Source organism: Oncorhynchus keta, chromosome 31, assembly GCF_023373465.1.
Source record: "Oncorhynchus keta strain PuntledgeMale-10-30-2019 chromosome 31, Oket_V2, whole genome shotgun sequence".
NCBI classification, from domain to species: domain Eukaryota; kingdom Metazoa; phylum Chordata; class Actinopteri; order Salmoniformes; family Salmonidae; genus Oncorhynchus; species Oncorhynchus keta.
In genome coordinates, this window is record NC_068451.1 from 21,274,145 (window position 1) to 21,294,601 (window position 20,457).

A 20,457-nucleotide genomic window follows, 5' to 3' on the forward strand; every position below is an offset into this window, starting at 1 on the left:
GCACCTGAAAAGAGTCAAACTGTAAGAAAACTCTGAATACAAAAATGAACCCTTTAATGACATACAACTGATCCCCATGACAGTACAACCTGTACATTGGCTGGCAGAGTGGTGATTTTCTATGACTTTGTCATTGCAAGTCCCATAAGCCTTTTCATTTGATGCTTTCTCATTTCACAAGACCATACACCTATTGATTATTCTTTGGTCAAGCTATCATTTCAAGGGTTTCCTCAGGTAATCTAGCTGAATTTACCTATACATCCAATTTCTGCACAAGGTTCCCCTAATAGGATGGGTTTTTGGACAGGTGAAGTGCAGTAAGTCTGAATGGATAATACTTAAAGGTCAGTGCTCCCATGTACGCGCCATTTTGTGCACTCCTGGTGAATTGTGATACGTCTGTGAAGATAAGACAGGAAAAGAAGATTATACTTGCATCTGTGTGTGTGTGTGTGTGCATGCGTACATGCGGGTATGTCTGTGTACTGTACTCACCCTCATGGCTGAGGAGATCCAGGGTAGGAAGCGGGACACTCTGGTGTAGACGCCAGGCTTCTTGGCCATGGCACAGCCTGTTCCCCAGCTCACCACCCCCAGCAGGCGGTAGCGGCTGGCCTTGGACAGGGAGTCCTCAGCCACAAATGGGCCCCCGCTGTCCCCCTGAGATAAGAAAGTCAACCACTCACATACAGTACATTGTAATATAGGTCTCCCTTGGGTGAATGGATTATATAAATATGAACAATTTCTCATGTAAAAGCTAGAATCTGGATAGAGAGAAACGGTACAGACTTGCTCATATCCGACACATTCAGATGTCAATAGATGACGTCAATAATTGACATGTTTGTAAGTGGAAGACAGAATACGGATGGAAGGTGACATTTTTTGTTCAAGTTTATTAATTGACTGTCAGGGCAGGGAAATTAGATGTTACTATAGCTGGTTACCTGACAGGCATCGGTACCACCCTTCTCAAAGCCAGCACAGAACATGCTGGTGGTAATCTGGTTGTCATAGTAATCAGGGGCGTTACAGACAGCGTCGTTGATGATCGGCACGTTAGCCTCCTGAAGAACGTCAGCAAGAGTACCTAAGAGAGAAAGAGAGTGATATAGAGAGAACGAGAGAGAGGGATAGAAAGAGAGAAAGTGAGGTCATACAGTGAGAGAGAGGAGGAAGAGAAAGAAAAGAGATAGGGAGAGGCTGTCTTGTCCAATGATAACAATGATACACCTACTTTGTCTTTCCATGGTTCCAGATAATGGTTTAAACCCAACTCCTACAGTATCTGTCTCTGGGAAAAGATTATGTTTTAAGGCCAGCTCCTACAGTATCTGTCTCTGGGAAAAGATTATGTTTTAAACCCAGCTCCTACAGTATCTGTCTCTGGGAAAAGATTATGTTTTAAACCCAGCTCCTACAGTATCTGTCTCTGGGACCAGATTATGTTTTAAGGCCAGCTCCTACAGTATCTGTCTCTGGGACAAGATTATGTTTTAAGGCCAGCTCCTACAGTATCTGTCTCTGGGAAAAGATTATGTTTTAAACCCAGCTCCTACAGTATCGGTCTCTGGGACCAGATTATGTTTTAAGGCCAGCTCCTACAGTATCTGTCTATGAGCCCAGATGATGTTTTAAGCCCAGCTCCTACAGTATCTGTCTCTGGGACCAGATTATGTTTTAAATCCAGCTCCTACAGTATCTGTCTCTGGGACCAGATTATGTTTTAAACCCAGCTCCTACAGTATCTGTCTCTGGGACCAGATTATGTTTTAAACCCAGCTCCTACAGTATCTGTCTCTGGGAAAAGATTATGTTTTAAACCCAGCTCCTACAGTATCGGTCTCTGGGACCAGATTATGTTTTAAGGCCAGCTCCTACAGTATCTGTCTATGAGCCCAGATGATGTTTTAAGCCCAGCTCCTACAGTATCTGTCTCTGGGACCAGATTATGTTTTAAACCCAGCTCCTACAGTATCTGTCTCTGGGACCAGATTATGTTTTAAACCCAGCTCCTACAGTATCTGTCTCTGGGACCAGATTATGTTTTAAACCCAGCTCCTACAGTATCTGTCTCTGGGACCAGATTATGTTTTAAACCCAGCTCCTACAGTATCTGTCTCTGGGACCAGATTATGTTTTAAACCCAGCTCCTACAGTATCTGTCTCTGGGACCAGATTATGTTTTAAACCCAGCTCCTACAGTATCTGTCTCTGGGACCAGATTATGTTTTAAACCCAGCTCCTACAGTATCTGTCTCTGGGAAAAGATTATGGGATCTGTCTCAGATTATGTTTTAAACCCAGCTCCTACAGTATCTGTCTCTGGGACCAGATTATGCTCCTTTTAAACAAGATTATGTTTTAAGGCCAGCTCCTACAGTATCTGTCTCTGGGAAAAGGTTTTAAACCCAGCTCCTACAGTATCGGTCTCTGGGACCAGATTATGTTTTTTTTTTTTTTAGGCCAGCTCCTACAGTATCTTTAAACCCAGCTCCTACAGTATCTGTCTCTGGGACCAGATTATGTTTTAAAACCCAGCTGTCTCTGGGACCAGATTAGTTTTAAACCCATCTGTCTCTGGGACCAGATTATGTTTTAAACCCAGCTCCTACAGTATCTGTCTCTGGGAAAAGATTATGTTTTAAGGCCAGCTCCTACAGTATCTGTCTATGAGCCCAGATTATGTTTTAAACCCAGCTCCTACAGTATCTGTCTCTGGGACCAGATTATGTTTTAAACCCAGCTCCTACAGTATTAGTCTCGGGGTCCAGATTATGTTTTAAATCCAGCTCCTACAGTATCTGCCTCTGGGACCAGATTATGTTTTAAACCCAGCTCCTACAGTATCTGTCTCTGGGACCAGATTACGTTTTAAATCCAGCTCCTACAGTAGCTGACTATGGGACCATCTTATGTTTTAAACCCAGCTCCTACAGTATCTGTCTATGGGACCAGATGTAAGTTTAAGGATGTAGAAGCCAACACAGTCACTCACCATAGTAACCTACATTTCCCCAGCCTGTCACTGTCCCTATCTGGCCGTCAATCAGGCGCTGGCCGTAGTGGGGTAAACACACCGGCTGGATGTAGTCTGCAGAAAACAGAAGGTTTGTTATATTTTTTTAATTTCACCTTTATTTAACCAGGTAGGCTAGTTGAGAACAAGTTCTCATTGACAACTGCGACCTGGCCAAGATAAAGCAAAGCAGTGCAGCACAAACAACAATACATGGAATAAACAAACATACGGTCAATAGGTAATAAATAGCCATAGTGGCGAAATAATTACAATATAGTAATTAAACACGCAAATGAAATCAAAGTTTATTTGTCACGTACGCCGAATACAACAGGTGTAGGTAGACCTTACATTGAAATGCTTACTTACAGGCTCTAACCAATAGTGCAAAAAGGTGTTAGGTGAACAATAGGCAAGTAAAGAACTAAAACAACAGTAAAAAGACAGGCTATATACAGTAGCGAGGCTATAAAAGTAGTGAGGCTACATACAGACACCGGTTAGTCAGGCTGATTGAGGTAGTATGTACATGTAGATATGGTTAAAATGACTATGCATATATGATGAACAGAGAGTAGCAGTAGCGTAAAAGAGGGGGTGGTGGGTGGCGGGACACAATGCAGATAGTCCGGTTAGCCAACGGGCGGGAGCACTGGTTGGTCGGCCCAATTAAGGTAGTATGTACATGAATGTATAGTTAAAGTGACTATGCATATATGATAAACAGAGAGTAGCAGCAGCGTAAAAAGGGGATTTGGGGAGGGTTGGGGGGGGCACACAATGCAAATAGTCCGGGTAGCCATTTGATTACCTGTTCAGGAGTCTTATTGCTTGGGGGTAAAAACTGTTTTGTCCTAGACTTGGCACTCCGGTACCGCTTGCCATGCGGTAGTAGAGAGAACAATCTATGGCTGGGGTGGCTGGGGTCTTTGACAATTTGTAGGGCCTTCCTGGATGGTAGGCAGCTTAGCCCCAGTGATGTACTGGGCCATACACACTACCCTTTGTAGTGCCTTGCGGTCAGAGGCCGAGCAATACCGTACCAGACAGTGATGCAACCAGTCAGGATGCTCTCGATGTTGCAGCTGTAGAACCTTTTGAGGATCTCAGGACCCATGCCAAATCGTTTTAGTTTCCTGAGGGGGAATAGGCTTTGTCGTTCCCTCTTCACGACTATCTTGGTGTGTTTGGACCATTCTAGTTTGTCCAGAGTAGTGGTGCTGGGCGGGCAGGCAGAGTTGTATGACATTGAAGCTCGTCTGGAGGTTAGTTAACACAGTGTCCAAAGAAGGGCCAAAAGTATACAGAATGGTGTCGTCTGCGTAGAGGTGGATCAGAGAGTCACCAGCAGCAAGCGCGACATCATTGATGTATACAGAGAAGAGAGTCGGCCTGAGGATTGAACCCTGTGGCACCCCCATAGAGACTGCCAAAGGTCCGGACAACAGGCCCTCCGATTTGACACACTGAACTCTGTCTGAGAAGTAGTTGGTGAACCAGACGAGGCAGTCATTTGAGAAACCAAGGCTGTTGAGTCTGCCGATAATAATGTGGTGATTGACAGAGTCAAAAGCATTGGCCAGGTCGATGAATACAGCTGCACATTATTGTCTGTTATCGATGGCGGTTATGATAAGGTGAAGAGAAGGGAGCGAGAGATGAGATTGAATTATACTTAACTTCACTAGGGTAGGGGGCAGCATTCGGTATTTTGGATGAAAAGCGTGCCCAAATTAAACTGCCTGCTACTTAGGCCCAGAAGCTAGGGTATGCATATAATTAGTTGATTTGGATAGAAAACACTCTACAGTTTCCAAAAATGTTACAATAATGTCTGTGAGTATAACAGAACTGATATGGAAGGCTAAAACTTGAGGAAAATCCAACCAGGAAGTACTATTATTTTGAAAGGCTGTTTTTCCACGATCTCTATGGCTTCCCCTACATGTGGCCAGTCAGGCGTTTACTCTGAAAAATGAGGGAGATACAGCACTTTCAATGAGATGCCAGTGGAAATTTCCAGCCATGAGCGCGCATTTCATGTTTCTGCTTTTCTATTGACGTAGCTTTTGTCCGGTTGAAATATTATTGATTATTTATGGCAAGATTTTTGGACATAAAGAGGTACATTATCGAACAAAACAAACATTTATTATCTAACATGGAGACCTGGGAGTGCCACCAGATGAAGATTATCAAAGGTAAGTAATTAATTTTAATGCTATTTCTGACCTTGGTTGGATAATGGCTGTATGGTTTTTGTGGCTAGGCGCTGACCTAACATAATCGCGTCGTGTGCTTTTGCCGTAAAGCCTTTTTGAAATCTGACACAGCGGTTGCATTAAGTAGAATTTTATCTTTAAATGTATGCTAAACACTTGTATCTTTAATCAATGCTTATGATGAGTATTTCTGTAATTTGATGTGGCTCTCTGCATTTTCACCGGATGTATGTTTGAGACAATGATTACTGTACATAACGCGCCAATTTCAACTGAGGTTTTTGGACATAAAGATTAACTTTATCGAACAAAACACACATTAATTGTGTAACATGAAGTCCTGTGAGTGCCATCTGATGAAGATCATCAAAGGTTAGTGATTCATTTAATCGCTATTTCTAACTTTTGTGAGCCCTCTCCTTGGCTGTAAAATGGCTGAATGGTTTTCTGTGACTAGCTGCTGACCTAACATAATCGTTTGGTGTGCTTTCACCGAAATTGGATTTACAAGAGTTTACAAGAAGTTTATCTTTAAAATGGTGTAAAATACTTGTATGTTTGAGGAATTTTAATTATGGGATTTCTGTTGTTTTGAATTTGGCACCCTGCAAATTCACTGGCTGTTGTCGAGGTGGGACGCTTGTACCAGAGAGGTTAAATATATACTTAGTACAAAAATTGAGATAGTTTACTTGCGGGCATGTGTGTTGTATTCACTGTGGATAATGTTCATCTTGGCAGCTGATGTTGCATGTTCTCAATTTACCCACCAGTGAGTTATTTTATCATGAGAATAGCTGCAATTCTCAGTCCAACCACTAGATGTCAGACAAGGCCCAATATATATGTCCTTGATAAACAACAGGAAGTTCGCTGCATAACAACTACATCCTCGATCAGTTTCCAAAAATCGGGGATGCACGTTTTGTTTAATGCCCTAGCACTACACAGCTGATTCAAATAATCAACTAATCATAAAGCTTTCATAATTTGAAACAGCTGTATAGTGTTAAGACAAAAGACAAAACGTGCACCCCTTGGGGTTTGGGAAACGCTGTCCTAGAGAGTTTTCTCTCTCACATTATAACAATGTAATGTTTTTCTATGTACGTCCAGCGATTCCAGGAAAAATGACAGTAAAACAGAGGGCAAACTATTCTGTCCGGTTCTGATATCATTGTCTTTTGTCCAGGGGACAGCAGGCAGGCAGTAAAGAGGGCCTTTGTTTGGTAGTCTGACTGGAAACCTGAACACTGAAGAAGGGAATTATCATAGTGACTCGTCCCTCATCTCTATCTGGCTTTATCACTTCTCTCTCTCTCTCTCTCTCTCTCTCTCTCTCTCTCTCTCTCTCCCCTCTCTCTCCCTATTCTACCTCTAAGCACACTGTGGCTTCGTCTGATGTGCCTTGAAAAAGAACAACGAATCATCACAGTATAATAAGAATATAACAATATGGGCCCGGATGTGTTTACCTGTGAAGTGCAGAGGCTGGGCCAGAGCAAGGACAGCGATGTCTCTGCTGTTGTCGTCTATGTTGGGGTCTACAAAGGGCAGGTAGCTGCTGTGGTACACCACAGTCTTTACCTCAAGAACTCTAACATTCTTATGTGTGAGCTTGTTGTAGATGGAGCCCAGTAGCACCCTCCATCGAGACACTTGACGGTTCCTCCTGAGGACAAACAGAATCCATGAGAAGAAGTGTGTGTATGCGAGAGAAGAGATAGAGAGAGAGAGAGCAAGTGAGACAGTGTGTGTGTGTGTGTGAGAGAGAGAGAGAGAGAGAGAGAGAAAGAGAGAGAGAGACAGATGGAGAGAAATATTCAGGGCTTACTCTGGGAAGCAGTGGGCTGCGCTGACGATCCAGCGGTCTGAGATGATGGAGCCTCCACACTGGTGCACCCCGTCATACTGCAGACTGACCTGCCACGGCCAGCTACCCTGCCTAGCATCTACACCACCTACTATACGGTCCTCTGTCAGACTACGCCTGCCACAGTCTAGACAGACAGAAAGAGAGGGGAGGGAGGGATAGGGAGGAGAAAGAGATATGGATGGGGAGGGAGGGAGGGAGGGAGGGAGGGAGGGAGGGAGGGAGGGAGGGAGACAGGGAGGGAGAGGGAGGGAGGGAGGAATAAAGGGAGGGAGGGAGGACAGAAGGGAGGGAGGAGGGAGAGGTACAGGAGGTAGGGAGGGAGGAGAGAAAGAGAGATCGGGAGGAGTAAAGAGAGAGGTAATGGGGGGATGCAGGAGAGAGAGAGTTAAGCCATCTTGTACAACTCTCAGGTTGTTTTTCATCACTTTGTGTAAAAACTGTATCACGGTGTCAGGACCAAACCAAAGCTCTCATCAGAACCTACCTTGACAAAGCAGACTTAGGACCTGGCCAGTTTCACAGTCACTGAAAAACAAAACAACAACAGTCAGACACAGCAGCCTGGAACCCATCTATGAGATATGAGTGTTATAGGAATGTCTGACCAGGGATATAGAGACTCTTTGATCTTCTTTCCATAAGTCAGCTCCTTCTCTTTGACACAGAAGAACTCCTCACGGTCGTTACTGCCTTCAGGGATACTGGACACAGAGTAATTCACCACGCTGGAGGGGACACAAGGCATGCATCTCTTTATTACAGAGACTTCTATCACTGACAGATCAGTTGAAAGATCCCTGGCCTAAACCAGATGAAGTTGTATAACTTTTTGGGCGACCCTACCAAATCCACATAGCAATGTAAGGTAAAACATACCCTCGTAAAACTGACCATCTTACCGATCCTCGACTTTGGCGATGTCATTTACAAAATAGCCTCCAACACCCTACTCAACAAATTGGATGCAGTCTATCACAGTGCCATCTGTTTTGTCATCAAAGCCCCATATACTACCCACCACTGCGACCTGTACGCTCTCGTTGGCTGGCCCTCGCTTCATACTCGTCGCCAAACCAACTGGCTCCAGGTCATCTACAAGACCCTGCTAGGTAAAGTCCCCCCTTATCTCTGCTCGCTGGTCACCATAGCAGCACCCACCCGTAGCATGCGTTCCAGCAGGTACTGTATATCTCACTTGTCACCCCCAAAGCCAATTCCTCCTTTGGCCGTCTCTCCTTCCAGTTCTCTGCTGCCATTGACTGGAACGAACTACAAACATCTCAAACTGGAAACACTTATCTCCCTCACTAGCTTTAAGCACCAGCTGTCAGAGCAGCTCACAGATCACTGGACCTATACATAGCCCATCTATAAATAGCCCAAACAACTACCGCTTCCCCTTCTGCATTTATTTATTTATTTTGCTCCTTTGCACCCCAGTATTTCTACTTTGCACACTCATCTCTGGTCAAATCTACCATTCCAGTGTTTTAATTGCTATATTGTATTTACTTCGCCACCATGGCCTATTTATTGCCTTTACTTTGTTTTACTCCATGTGTAACTCTGTGTTGTTATATGTGTCGAACTGCTTTGCTTTATCTTGGCCAGGTCGCAGTTGAAATGAGAACTTGTTCTCAACTTGCCTACCTGGTTAAATAAAGGTGAAATAAATAAATAAATAAATAAAGATATCTCATTTGAAAGGAAGTCTGAGAAGCGGTAGATCCATTCTATATGCACTATTTTTTATACTTCCTGTCCTTAAGTTTAGTTTTCGCCTCCTTTTATTTTCAGCTTTGTACATCAGCTGAAAATACAGTCTTTTTTGTTTTTGAAAATATATTTCACAGCTGTTTAGATTCTCTAAACTATACATTGCTTGCTTTGTGGCCATAAATTGAAATTAGGCAAACCATTAGAATTTTAGCAACCAGGCAAGGGTGGAGCAATTTCTGTGCAGCCTTCTTGCATGGCATAGGGGTATCAGCCCCCCACACCTCTCTGATTCAGATGGGTTGGGTTAAATGCGGAAGACACATTTCAGTTGAGTGCATTCAGTTGTACAACTGACTAGGTATCCCCCTTTTCCTTTTATCATGCTGTAGATAGTGACTCCCACTTTGGGATTTAATCTAAAGTCTTTCATATCACAATCCATCAATCTCCTCACCTTACAAAGCCCATCTCCTCACAGCTGATGTTGGCCAGGAGCTGGTTGGCCTCTGAGGAACAGAGGTGTCTCCACCGTCGCTCGGCCGAGTCAAACACCCGGAGACGTAGGTCCGAGCTTGGATTGGAGTTCACCTGGACTGGGTTGGAGAAATGAAATACTGGATCAAACAAACCATTCTATCGATTCAGATATGATATGAGGTTGGCTTTGGTGGAGTGGTTTCCCTCTCACTTACCATCATATAATCCTGTGTCTTCTTCTCTGATACAAAATGTTACTAGGATTTGAAAAACAAACAAACAAACAAAAGTCAAGAACTTGTAATATAAAACTGTAAAGTGCATACACACTCTGTTGATGAAACAGCAAACCTCAGAGCCTGCAAACAAATCCACTGACTGCAATCAAACAATGTTGGTAATATCTGTACTAGAGTTCGACCGATGATGATTTTTCAACGCCGATACCGATACCGATTATTGGAGGACCAAAAATCCGATACCGATTAATCAGCCGATGTTTTTTTTTTTTTTGTAATAATGACAATTACAACAATACTGAATTGACACTTATTTCAACTTAATATAAAACATCAATAAAATCCATCTAGCCTCAAATAAATAATGAAACATGTTCAATTTGGTTTAAATAATGCAAAAAACAAAGTGTTGGAGAAGAAAGTACTATGTGCCATGTAAAAAAGCTAACGTTTAAGTTCCTTGCTCAGAACATGAGAACATATGACAGTTGGTGGTTCTTTTTAACATGAGACTTCAATATTCCAAGGTAAGAGGTTTTAGGTTGTAGTTAATACCTCTTGAAACTAGGGGGCACTATTTTCATTTTTTGAAAAATAACGTTCCCAAAGTAAACAGGCTATTTTGTCAGGACAAGATGCTAGCATATGCATATAATTGACAGCATAGGATAGAAAACACTCTAAAGTTTCCAAAACTGTAAAAATATTGTCTGTGAGTATAACAGAACTGATATTGCAGGCGAAAGCCTGAGAAAAATCCAATCAGGAAGGGACTCTTATTTAGAAAGCTCTGCGTTCCTATGCGTCCCTATTGAGCGGTGAATGGGATATCAACCAGATTCCTTTTTCTATGACTTCCCTAATGTGTCTAGTGTCACAATACATAGTTTCAGGCTTTTATTTTGAAAAATGAGCCTGAACGACAACATTGCGTCAGTGGTCAGCTGGAGGCTCTCAGAGTGATTTGTGCGTAATAGACAAATGCGACCATTGTTTCTCTCTTTCCTACTAAGAAGCCACCTGTCCCGGTTGATATATTATCGAATAGATATTTGAAAAACACCTTGAGGATTGATTATAAAAAATGTTTGCCATGTTTCTGTTGATATTATGGATCTATATTGGAATATTTTCCAGCGCTGTCGAGAACGCAGTTTCCGGTGGATTTCTCAACCAAACGTGAAGTACAAACGGAGGTATTTCGGCTATAAAAATAATCTTTATGGAACAAAATTAACATTTGCTGTCTAACTGGGAGTCTCGTGAGTGAAAACATCCAAAGCTCATCAAAGGTAAACGATTTAATTTGATTGCTTTTCTGATTTTTCGTGACCAAGCTGCCTGCTGCTAGCTAGGCATAATGCTATGCTAGGCTATCGATAAACTTACACAAATGCTTGTCTTGCTTTGGCTGTAAAGCATAATTTCAAAATCTGAGATTACAGGGTGATTAACAAAAGGCTAAGCTATGTTTCAATATATTTCACTTGTGATTTCATGAATATGAATATTTTCGAGTAATATTTTTTGTCCGTTGCGTTATGCTAATTAGTGTCAATTCTCCCGGATCCGGGAGAGGGAGTTCCAAGAATTAATATAGTATTTATAGGACTATTTCTCTCTATACCATTTGTATTTCATATACCTTTGACTATTGGATGTTCTTATAGGCACTATAGTATTGCCAGTGTAACAGTATAGCTTCCGTCCCCCTCCTCGCCCCTACCTGGGCTCAAACCAGGAACACATCGACAACAGCCACACTCGAAGCATCGTTACCCATAGCTCCACAAAAGCCGCGGCGCAAGGGGAATAACTACTCCAAATCTAAAAGCGAGTGACGTTTGAAACAGTATTAGCGCACACCCAGCTAACTAGCTAGCCATTTCACATTGGTTACACCAGCCATTCGGCTGATAGGCTTGAAGTCAAAAACAGCGTTGTGCTTGCGAAGAGCTGCTGGCAAAACACACGAAAGTGCTGTTTGAATGAATGATTACGGGCCTGCTGCTGCTCAGTCAGACTGCTCTATCAAATCAGACTTAATTATTGTCACGCCCTGGTCGAAGTATTTTGTGTTTATCTTTATGTATTGGGTCAGGCCAGGGTGTGGCATGGGGTTTTTGTATTGTGGTGTGTTTTGTCTTGGGGTTTTGGTGTGTATATATTGGGATTATAGCTAGTGGGGTGATCTAGCAAAGTCTATGGCTGTCTGGAGTGGTTCTCAATCAGAGGCAGGTGTTTATCGTTGTCCCACACCCTGGCCTGACCCAATGGTGAATGCACCAATTTGTAAGTCGCTCTGGATAAGAGCGTCTGCTAAATGACTTAAATGTAAATGTAAATGTAATGTAAATGTCTCTGATTGGGAACCATATTTAGGCAGCCATATTCTTTGAGTTTGTCGTGGGTGATTGTCCTTAGTGTCCTTGTAACTGTCTAGTGTTAGTTTGCACCAGTTTAGGCTGTTTCGGTTTTCGTTACGTTTATTGTTTTGTAGTGTTTGTGTTTAGTGTGTTTTTTTCATTAAACATGAATCGTAATCTACACGTTGCGTTTTGGTCCGACTCTCCTTCACCACACCTAGAAAACCGTTACAATTATAACATAATAACACACAGAAATACGAGCCTTTGGTCATTAATATGACCGAATCCGGAAACTATCAATTTGAAAACAAAACATTTATTATTTCAGTGAAATACGGAACCGTTCGGTATTTTTTTTATATAACGGGTGGCATCCCTAAATCTAAATATTCTTGTTACATTGCACAACCTTCAATGTATGTCATAATTACGTAAAATTCTGGCAAATTAGTTCGCAATGAGCCAGGCAGCCCAAACAGTTGCATATACCCTGACTCTGCGTGCAATGAACGCAAGAGAAATGACACAATTTCACCTGGTTAATATTGCCTGCTAAACTGGATTAGTAGTTATAACTAGTGATTATGATTGATTGTTTTTTATAAGATACGTTTAATGCTAGCTAGCAATTTACCTTGGCTTCTACTGCGTTCGCGTAACAGGCAGGCTACTCGTTGAGTGCAATGGTTAGAGCGTTGGACTAGTTAACTGTGCGGTTGCAAAATTGGAACCCCTGTGCTGACAAGGTGAAAATCTGTCGTTCTGCGTATGAACAAGGCAGTTAACCCACAGTTCCTAGGCAGTCATTGAACATAAGAATGTGTTCTTAACTGACTTGCCCAGTTAAATAAAAGGTATAAAAAAATAAAAATATTAAAATATATATTTATTTTTATATAATCCGGAAATCGCCGCCCAAAAATACTGATTTCCGATTGCTATGAAAACGTGAAATCGGCCCTAATTAATCGGACATTCCGATTAATCGGTCGACCTCTAATCTGTACCAAAGATGGGAGGATGAATTAAGATAGTTCAGTCAGGTCGTTTACCATTGAAATAATTGGTCCGTTCCTGTCTACTTAAGGGGGTGGCTCTCCCATAGACACCAATGTGATAGAAACCGGTTCTGGTGTACTTAGTTAATTGACTTCCATTCAAACAGAAAACAATGAGGGAGTGGGATGTCTCGCTTCCTCTTTCGTCTCTGTCTGTACTATGAAAAAACTAAAACTACATTGCCCACAAAAGCACTGCTCATTGCCAAAAGGTACACATCACTACTATGTGAGAGCAGATGCAGAGGTCTCTCACCTACAGCCCAGACAGCAGCTCCAATCCCCCCAAGTAGCACCACGGTCAGACACACGCCCGCCACACGACATGGGGTCAGGAAGGTCACCCCCGCGCCTCCTGTAAAAGACAATACACACAACAAAAACATACCATTACGTTCAATGTCACACTGAAAGTAGTCTGGCCCAGGAGTGTGAAGGTGAACGGCAAGGCACTGGAATGACAAACCACCCTTGCGGGCTCCCCTCTCTTCACTGGGATTCTCTACCTCTGACTCTATTAGGTCAATGGCTTACACGCGCTCTCCCATTCTGTCTCTAGGAGGGGTGCATCACGTTGTGCCAGGCTTTTTTCGGTGGTCTGTCTGTCCTATCTGGTGTAATTATCCTGTCTTATCTAGTGCCCTGTGTGATCTTAAGTAGGCTTCCTCTAATTCTTCAATCTCTCTCTCTCCCCATCCGGAGGACCTGAGCCCCATGCCTCAGGACTACCGGGCCTGATGACTCCTGGCATTCCCTGTCCCCAGTCCACCTGGTTGTGCTGCTGATCCAGTTTCTGCTGTTCTGCCTGCGGTTATGCTACCTTGTCCCAGACCTGCTGTTTCGACCCTCACTCTCCCTCTCTCTCTCTCTCTCTCCCCCCTTCTTGCTCTCTCTCCCCTCTCTACCACACCTGCTGTCTCGACAATGCTCGGCTATGAAAAGACAACTGACCATGCTGGTCATCTCTGAACGTTTGAACATCTTGAAGAACGATCTGGCCTTAATGGCCATGTACTCTTATAATCTCCACTAGGCACAGCAAGAAGAGGACAGGCCACCCCTCACAGCCTAGTTCCTTTCTAGGTTTCTTCCTAGGTTCCTTCCTTTCGAAGGGAGTTTTTCCTAGCCACCATGCTTTTACATCTGCATTGCTTGCTCTCTGGGGTTTTAGACTCGGTTTCTGTATAAGCAATTTGTGACTGCTGATGTAAAAAGGGCTTTATAAATAAATGTGATTGATTGATTGACATTTACTCCTGATGTGCTGACCTGTTGCACCCTCTATAACCACTGTGATTATTATTTGACCCTGCTGGTCATCTATGAACATTTGAACATCTTGAAGAAGTGAAAGTGTTTTAATCAGATAGGTAAAAAGGAAGAGAGAGTGTCATAATAACACACTGGCAAATTGGCACATTGAAAAAGTACAAATGAATGGGATCAATAGTCCAAAGTCTGCTCCATTTCCATAGAGCTAAAACAAACTGCAAGCTTGATTTCAGTGCCATCTCAAGCCCCAACAAATTGTCACTGTGTCCCCAGCTAGAACATAAGGTTGGGCAGAATGAGAGGTCATTTCATTGCATTAAATTGCTGATGATGATAAAAGGTCCATGAACTGACCAGTCACTAACTGTTAAAGTTTGGTTGAACCAAAACAAAGCCAAACTTGATTATTCAAGCACTGTTTCCAACTTAAGTGACACTTATGCGCCGCACACACACACAAACACACTTGTTTTACTGTCCTTGTGAGGACTTCTGGTCCCCACAAGGATAGTAAAACCAAACCACACACACACACACACACACACACACACACACACACACACACACACACACACACACACACACACACACACACACACACACACACACACACACACACACACACACACACATTTTACTGATCTGGTCATGTGGCCTTTGCTATGTGGGCAATACACCAGTCTGACAGACACTTAGGAACAATCTCTTAATCTCCTATTGGGCATCAATACATGCCCAATAGTGAGGACATCATTCAACCATTCGAAACCAACAACACAAACACTATATTGCACTATATTTCACATTTGAGTCATTTAGCAGACGCTCTTATCCAGAGCGACTTACAGGAGCAATTAGGGTTAAATGCCTTGCTCAAAGGCACAGACAGATGTTTTACTTCGTTGGCTCGGGGATTCGAGCTGGCGACCTTTTGGTTACCAACGCTCTTAACCGCTGGGCTACCTGCCACCCACTACCTGGATCACCCTAGCTGCCTGTACAAGCAGAGTCTGCCGGATGAGCATGTCTCTTATCAACAACATAACACTGTTTCCCATTGTGCCTTATGCAGGGAAACAAGCATCAACCTGATACTCTGCCAATCAAAAGAGAGGAAAATCAACATTGCACACAAAGGAGGGAGACTGGAATTCAGTGAGAAAACACTGGGGGTCCTGTAAGGCCATAGGGTTTGCCGTCTGTACTCCCTACCTCAGGATATGGGCACAGTTTACAGGCAGCTGATGGCTTTTCAGAGAGTGATGGGGAAATCCTCCACTTTTTTCCCCCTTACTCACCGCTGTCAATCAGTGTGGACCATGCATCAACAATAAGATACATTGGTTTCTACTGAGAGGGCATTAACAAAATAACATCAAGTACTGTTGCTCTTTAACACAGTGAAAATTAAGATGTACAAATGTATTTGAAGGCTTTTATATACTGTACGGTTTTTAAAACACACAATTGACCTGCATAATATACAGTGAAGCTCTGTAGTGTGATGACTGTACATTATATAATAAAATTGACTTTTTCCAAACAATAACAGATGTTTTGGTGCAGTCACCTATGGCAACCGCAGAGAACCCTGACTGAGCACATGTTATAGGCTGCTGATTCAAGGGCTTTTCCAGATATCAGTCTGGAGCCCTGATACACTGGCTCGTGGGTGTGCTGGCTTTTGTTCCAACCCAGCACTAACACGCATGAAGACCATGATTAGTTGATTGTTTGAAACAGGTATGGTCTAGAGAGCAGAACCCTTCATACCCAGTCACATTGCAGAACCCTGCACTACATATTTAAATTAGAACAGTCCTTCTCTGTACAAAAGCGATTCTCAACCCTGTTGACTTTCAGGAGACGTTCTACTTCGAACAAAAACGTTCTACAACCACAAAACCCATCCCTAACCCATCCACCTATGTCCTGTGAGGCCGTATCAGTAGATTAATGTGTTATTGTTCCTGCCCAGGACTCTGTGTAATGACAGGGGTGAGGAAGGGACCACAGATCCTATTGACATAACCAGATCTTGTCTAAGGGCTGACTTTATCTCAGGCCAGTCTCCCTTCCAGTATTCCAGCTGCTAGTTCCAAGAAAGCCCCACATTTCCTAAACCCACTCCAGTGGATCCTGGAGTCATAGGCCTGGAGCTGGAGAACAAGCCCTGCTATTGTTTTAGCCTCTACCTGAGTACAACCGGTGTGTGGGAAATACACATCTCCTTTGCTGAAGAGAGATACATACTTCTATAAGGTGAAAGGCCTAGTTACCTTGTGTCTCTCTCAGGAAGATTGTATTCTGCCTAATTTCACAATAGAAATATCGTTTCATAAAGCTACATCTGTTTCAGAACTGTGACAAAAATGTCTCACACAACAATCAATGAGTCGTGGAATGCCACAGATCAGCAGTTCCAGCAACTAAACCACAGATAGACCACAGTGTTGTACACCTCAGCCCACACCTCAACCCAGATCAAAACGAAACCAGACAACACAACAATCACCAGTCATGCTATAACTGTTTCAGCTATACTGTACAGGATCAACTCAGAAGGAGACTGAGATGTTGTTCATTGGATTGTGACTCAGGTTTGCCAATGGCTTTACATTGAAACATAGAATCTGTCAGAGAGTCCTGGTGAGCATCTCCATCTCAAGACACACGGAAGTGTCCATGCTTGAGAACTTAGGAGCATTTTTAATTCTCCAAATGAAACGTCACACAATAAATTATGTCTGTGTCTGATGTCTATGTCTGGTAAAAAGCAAACAGTATAACTGTGGTCTAAAAAATATTTTAAACTCAAGATTACCGTTGTTATTACCACTGTTTTGATTATTTGCCAGTACATACAGGTATAGCTTTCGAAATACTGAGTAAAGATCATGATTAGGATCACCTACTACTAGTGATAACTAGATAACAAAGAAATACTGAGTAAAGATCATTTTTAGGATCACCTACTACTAGTGATAACTAGATAACAAAGAAATACTGAGTAAAGATCATGATTAGGATCACCTACTACTAGTGATAACTAGATAACAAGAAATACTGAGTAAAGATCATGATTAGGATCACCTACTACTAGTGATAACTAGATAACAAAGAAATACTGAGTAAAGATCATGATTAGGATCACCTACTACTAGTGATAACTAGATAACAAAGAAATACTGAGTAAAGATCATGATTAGGATCACCTACTACTAGTGATAACTAGATAACAAAGAAATACCGAGTAAAGATCATGATTAGGATCACCTACTACTAGTGATAACTAGATAACAAAGAAATACTGAGTAAAGATCATGATTAGGATCACCTACTACTAGTGATAACTAGATAACAAAGAAATACTGAGTAAAGATCATGATTAGGATCACCTACTACTAGTGATAACTAGATAACAAAGAAATACAGAGTAAAGATCATGATTAGGATCACCTACTACTAGTGATAACTAGATAACAAGAAATACTGAGTAAAGATCATGATTAGGATCACCTACTACTAGTGATAACTAGATAACAAAGAAATACTGAGTAAAGATCATGATTAGGATCACCTACTACTAGTGATAACTAGATAACAAAGAAATACTGAGTAAAGATCATGATTAGGATCACCTACTACTAGTGATAACTAGATAACAAAGAAATACTGAGTAAAGATCATGATTAGGATCACCTACTACTAGTGATAACTAGATGACAAAGAAATACTGAGTAAAGATCATGATTAGGATCACCTACTACTAGTGATAACTAGATAACAAAGAAATACTGAGTAAAGATCATGATTAGGATCACCTACTACTAGTGATAACTAGATAACAAAGAAATACTGATATGGTTCCAAGCCAGGTACACTTGGGCCTTTATCTTATCTGTCATTCCATAAACATAATCACACAAGACATTACCGTGTCATAAAGTAGTTAAAGTCATAAAGTAGTTAGAATGAGAGTAGTTAAATAAGGTCTATGGTCTGCCACTACAACTGAAGAGACAGCTGAGAAGTGAATGCAAGAACCCAATGGATTTAGTAAACATTGTTAAATGAGTGATAATGGTGAAAGATAATTTTCTCCGTTCAGAAAGAACTCTAGACGCCCCAATTAGATAATAAAAGAGGTTCCTTGTGTAATAGATAATAATACAGTTGAAGTCGGAAGTTTACAGACACCTTAGCTAAATACATTTAAACTCAGTTATTCACAATTCCTGACAATTAATCCTAGTAAAAATTCCCTGTCTTAAGTCAGTTAAGATCACCACTTTATTTGAAGAATGTGAAATGTCAGAATAACCAGAGGACATTTCTCCAAAAAGTACCATCTTTGTCCCCATGTGCAGTTACAAACGGTACTATTTTTTAATGACTCCAACCTAAGTGTATGTAAACTTCCGACTTCAACTGTCAATACTCAAAACATTCCTAAACAGAATTAAAGACGCATGGATAAAGTATCACTGAACTCTTAAGGGTTGTTTAGCTGTCCCCATAGGATTAATGTAGGTTCCATGTAGAACTCTTTTTGGTTCCAGGTAGAACACTTTTGGGTTCCATGTAGAATCCTCTGGTAAAGGTTTCTACATAAAACCCATAGGGTTCTGCCTGGAAACAAAAAGTGTTCTTCAAAGGGTTCTCCTATGGGGACAGCACCTTTTTTTCTAAGAGTGTGTGTACTTTAATAAAAGCTAAATTATTTGCAAGATCTTCGTCAAAAACAGACTGTACAAAGAAAAAAAAACATTTTTAAAAGGTTCCTAATCTAGATCAAACTCGACACCACAAAAGGTAGTTTACCCCATCAAACATCAAGCAGTGGCCAGTTCTATTAATCTTTAACACTGAGTTCTTCTGATGTCAAATATAGAGGGAAAAAATGTGGCAAGCAGAATGTCTGGATGTGTGCTGAACACTCACCATTCTTTTTCTCAGTCATGTTTTCTCGCTCAAAAGTAGAAAATGAAAAGAGGTAGCTGAAGTTCAGAGTGGCCCTGCTTCACAGCTCCTGTGATGGTCAACTTGCCACCCAGGCTTATCCCCAGCCTGTATAAATAGATAGCACAGAACATAAACGTTAATAAACTTTTTGACTGGAGAGAGGTGGGTTAAACAAGTTAAATAAACCAAAGGGCAAAGTGAGTTGTTTTTAGCAGATTTGACTAATAGTCCAGGCTGAAGGGGAACTTGTTCTTTTTCTATGGAATAAATGTGTAATAAACATGTCTCTACTGATGAGTGGTAGCTATATTGTAATTTACCACAGAATTAGGATATTCTGTTTCTCCCGAGTATGCATACTAGCTAGCTACCAACAGGGCGACCATCCAGCATAGAATGAATAGGCCTATACATACCTTTCATATCGGAGAAACTCATAACAATCACCATTAGACGTGAACACTGGACATAATGTAACTGTTACTTTTCCATAGCTATGTTCATGATCAAAAACAACTCAATGTGCTTTAAAATTACAGAGTAGTAGATTACTCAAAATCCACACCATTCTCAGAGCACTCACCTCTCTTTTGCAACAGGTGTACGACTGCTTGTCAAGTCAAGCGTGAGAAAAAATAAAGTTGCAATCTCGGTGATTACTCTCGAGGCTCGCTGTTCCCTCCGGGGTAGCAGAATGAATAGGCTGTAAACTCCACCATAGATATTCCCAATAGTTCGACAAGTGGTTGTATGCCTACAAAAGAGTACGAAAAGAAAACGTTCCTCACTTTCTCCCCTTCTGCGAAAGAAAACAGTTTTCCGTTCAAAACTGAAAATAAAATAGAATTTCCTATAGATAAAACGTGTAGCTATCAACGTATTTACACGGTTGTTTTTTCTGTAAAAACATGACTGCTCAGCAGTTCAACTTGTTCAACTCCCGGATCTGCGCTCATAGCCCTTTAGAAACAGTCAAGGTAGTGTACAGGTGACGTCATGAGATATCGGTCAAATGGCACCTGCAGACCCCTTCAATTGATATACCGTTTCCTAGTTTTACATTTATGTGTTAAGTTCAGGTAATGTTCCAGGTGCAATAGACCAAAGTGCATTGAAGTAGAGGCATGAGTAGGCCAGTCCCAGGCTTAAACCGTGCCACAGGAGCTTAAATGGACCTTGCAACATTATCGTCTAAACAATAGGGTGAAAATGTAGCCGGTGCTGTAACTCTG

At 41.8% G+C, this 20,457-nt stretch overlaps 1 protein-coding gene across 2 annotated transcripts; it reads right to left on the reverse strand.

Moving 5' to 3' along the window:
- Window positions 1-37: 37 nt before the first annotated feature.
- LOC118364602 (serine protease hepsin-like) lies at window positions 38-20,211 on the reverse strand. Of its 2 annotated transcripts, XM_052489927.1 has the most exons (13): window positions 19,809-20,211; window positions 19,205-19,330; window positions 13,245-13,343; window positions 9,538-9,579; window positions 9,300-9,438; window positions 7,732-7,851; window positions 7,611-7,651; window positions 7,085-7,250; window positions 6,726-6,922; window positions 3,005-3,100; window positions 954-1,096; window positions 499-663; window positions 38-402 (listed from the first exon to the last, which is right to left on the reverse strand). In XM_052489927.1, the coding sequence occupies exons 2-13, from the start codon at window positions 19,221-19,223 to the stop codon at window positions 349-351; spliced, it is 1,281 nt and encodes a 426-aa protein (XP_052345887.1). In that variant the 5' UTR covers window positions 19,224-19,330; window positions 19,809-20,211; the 3' UTR covers window positions 38-348. The 2 variants fall into 2 exon arrangements, with proteins under 2 accessions (XP_052345887.1, XP_052345888.1); XM_052489928.1 differs by lacking the exons at window positions 9,300-9,438; window positions 9,538-9,579; window positions 13,245-13,343; window positions 19,205-19,330; window positions 19,809-20,211 and adding an exon at window positions 8,285-8,419.
- Between the last annotated feature and the right edge of the window lie 246 nt (window positions 20,212-20,457).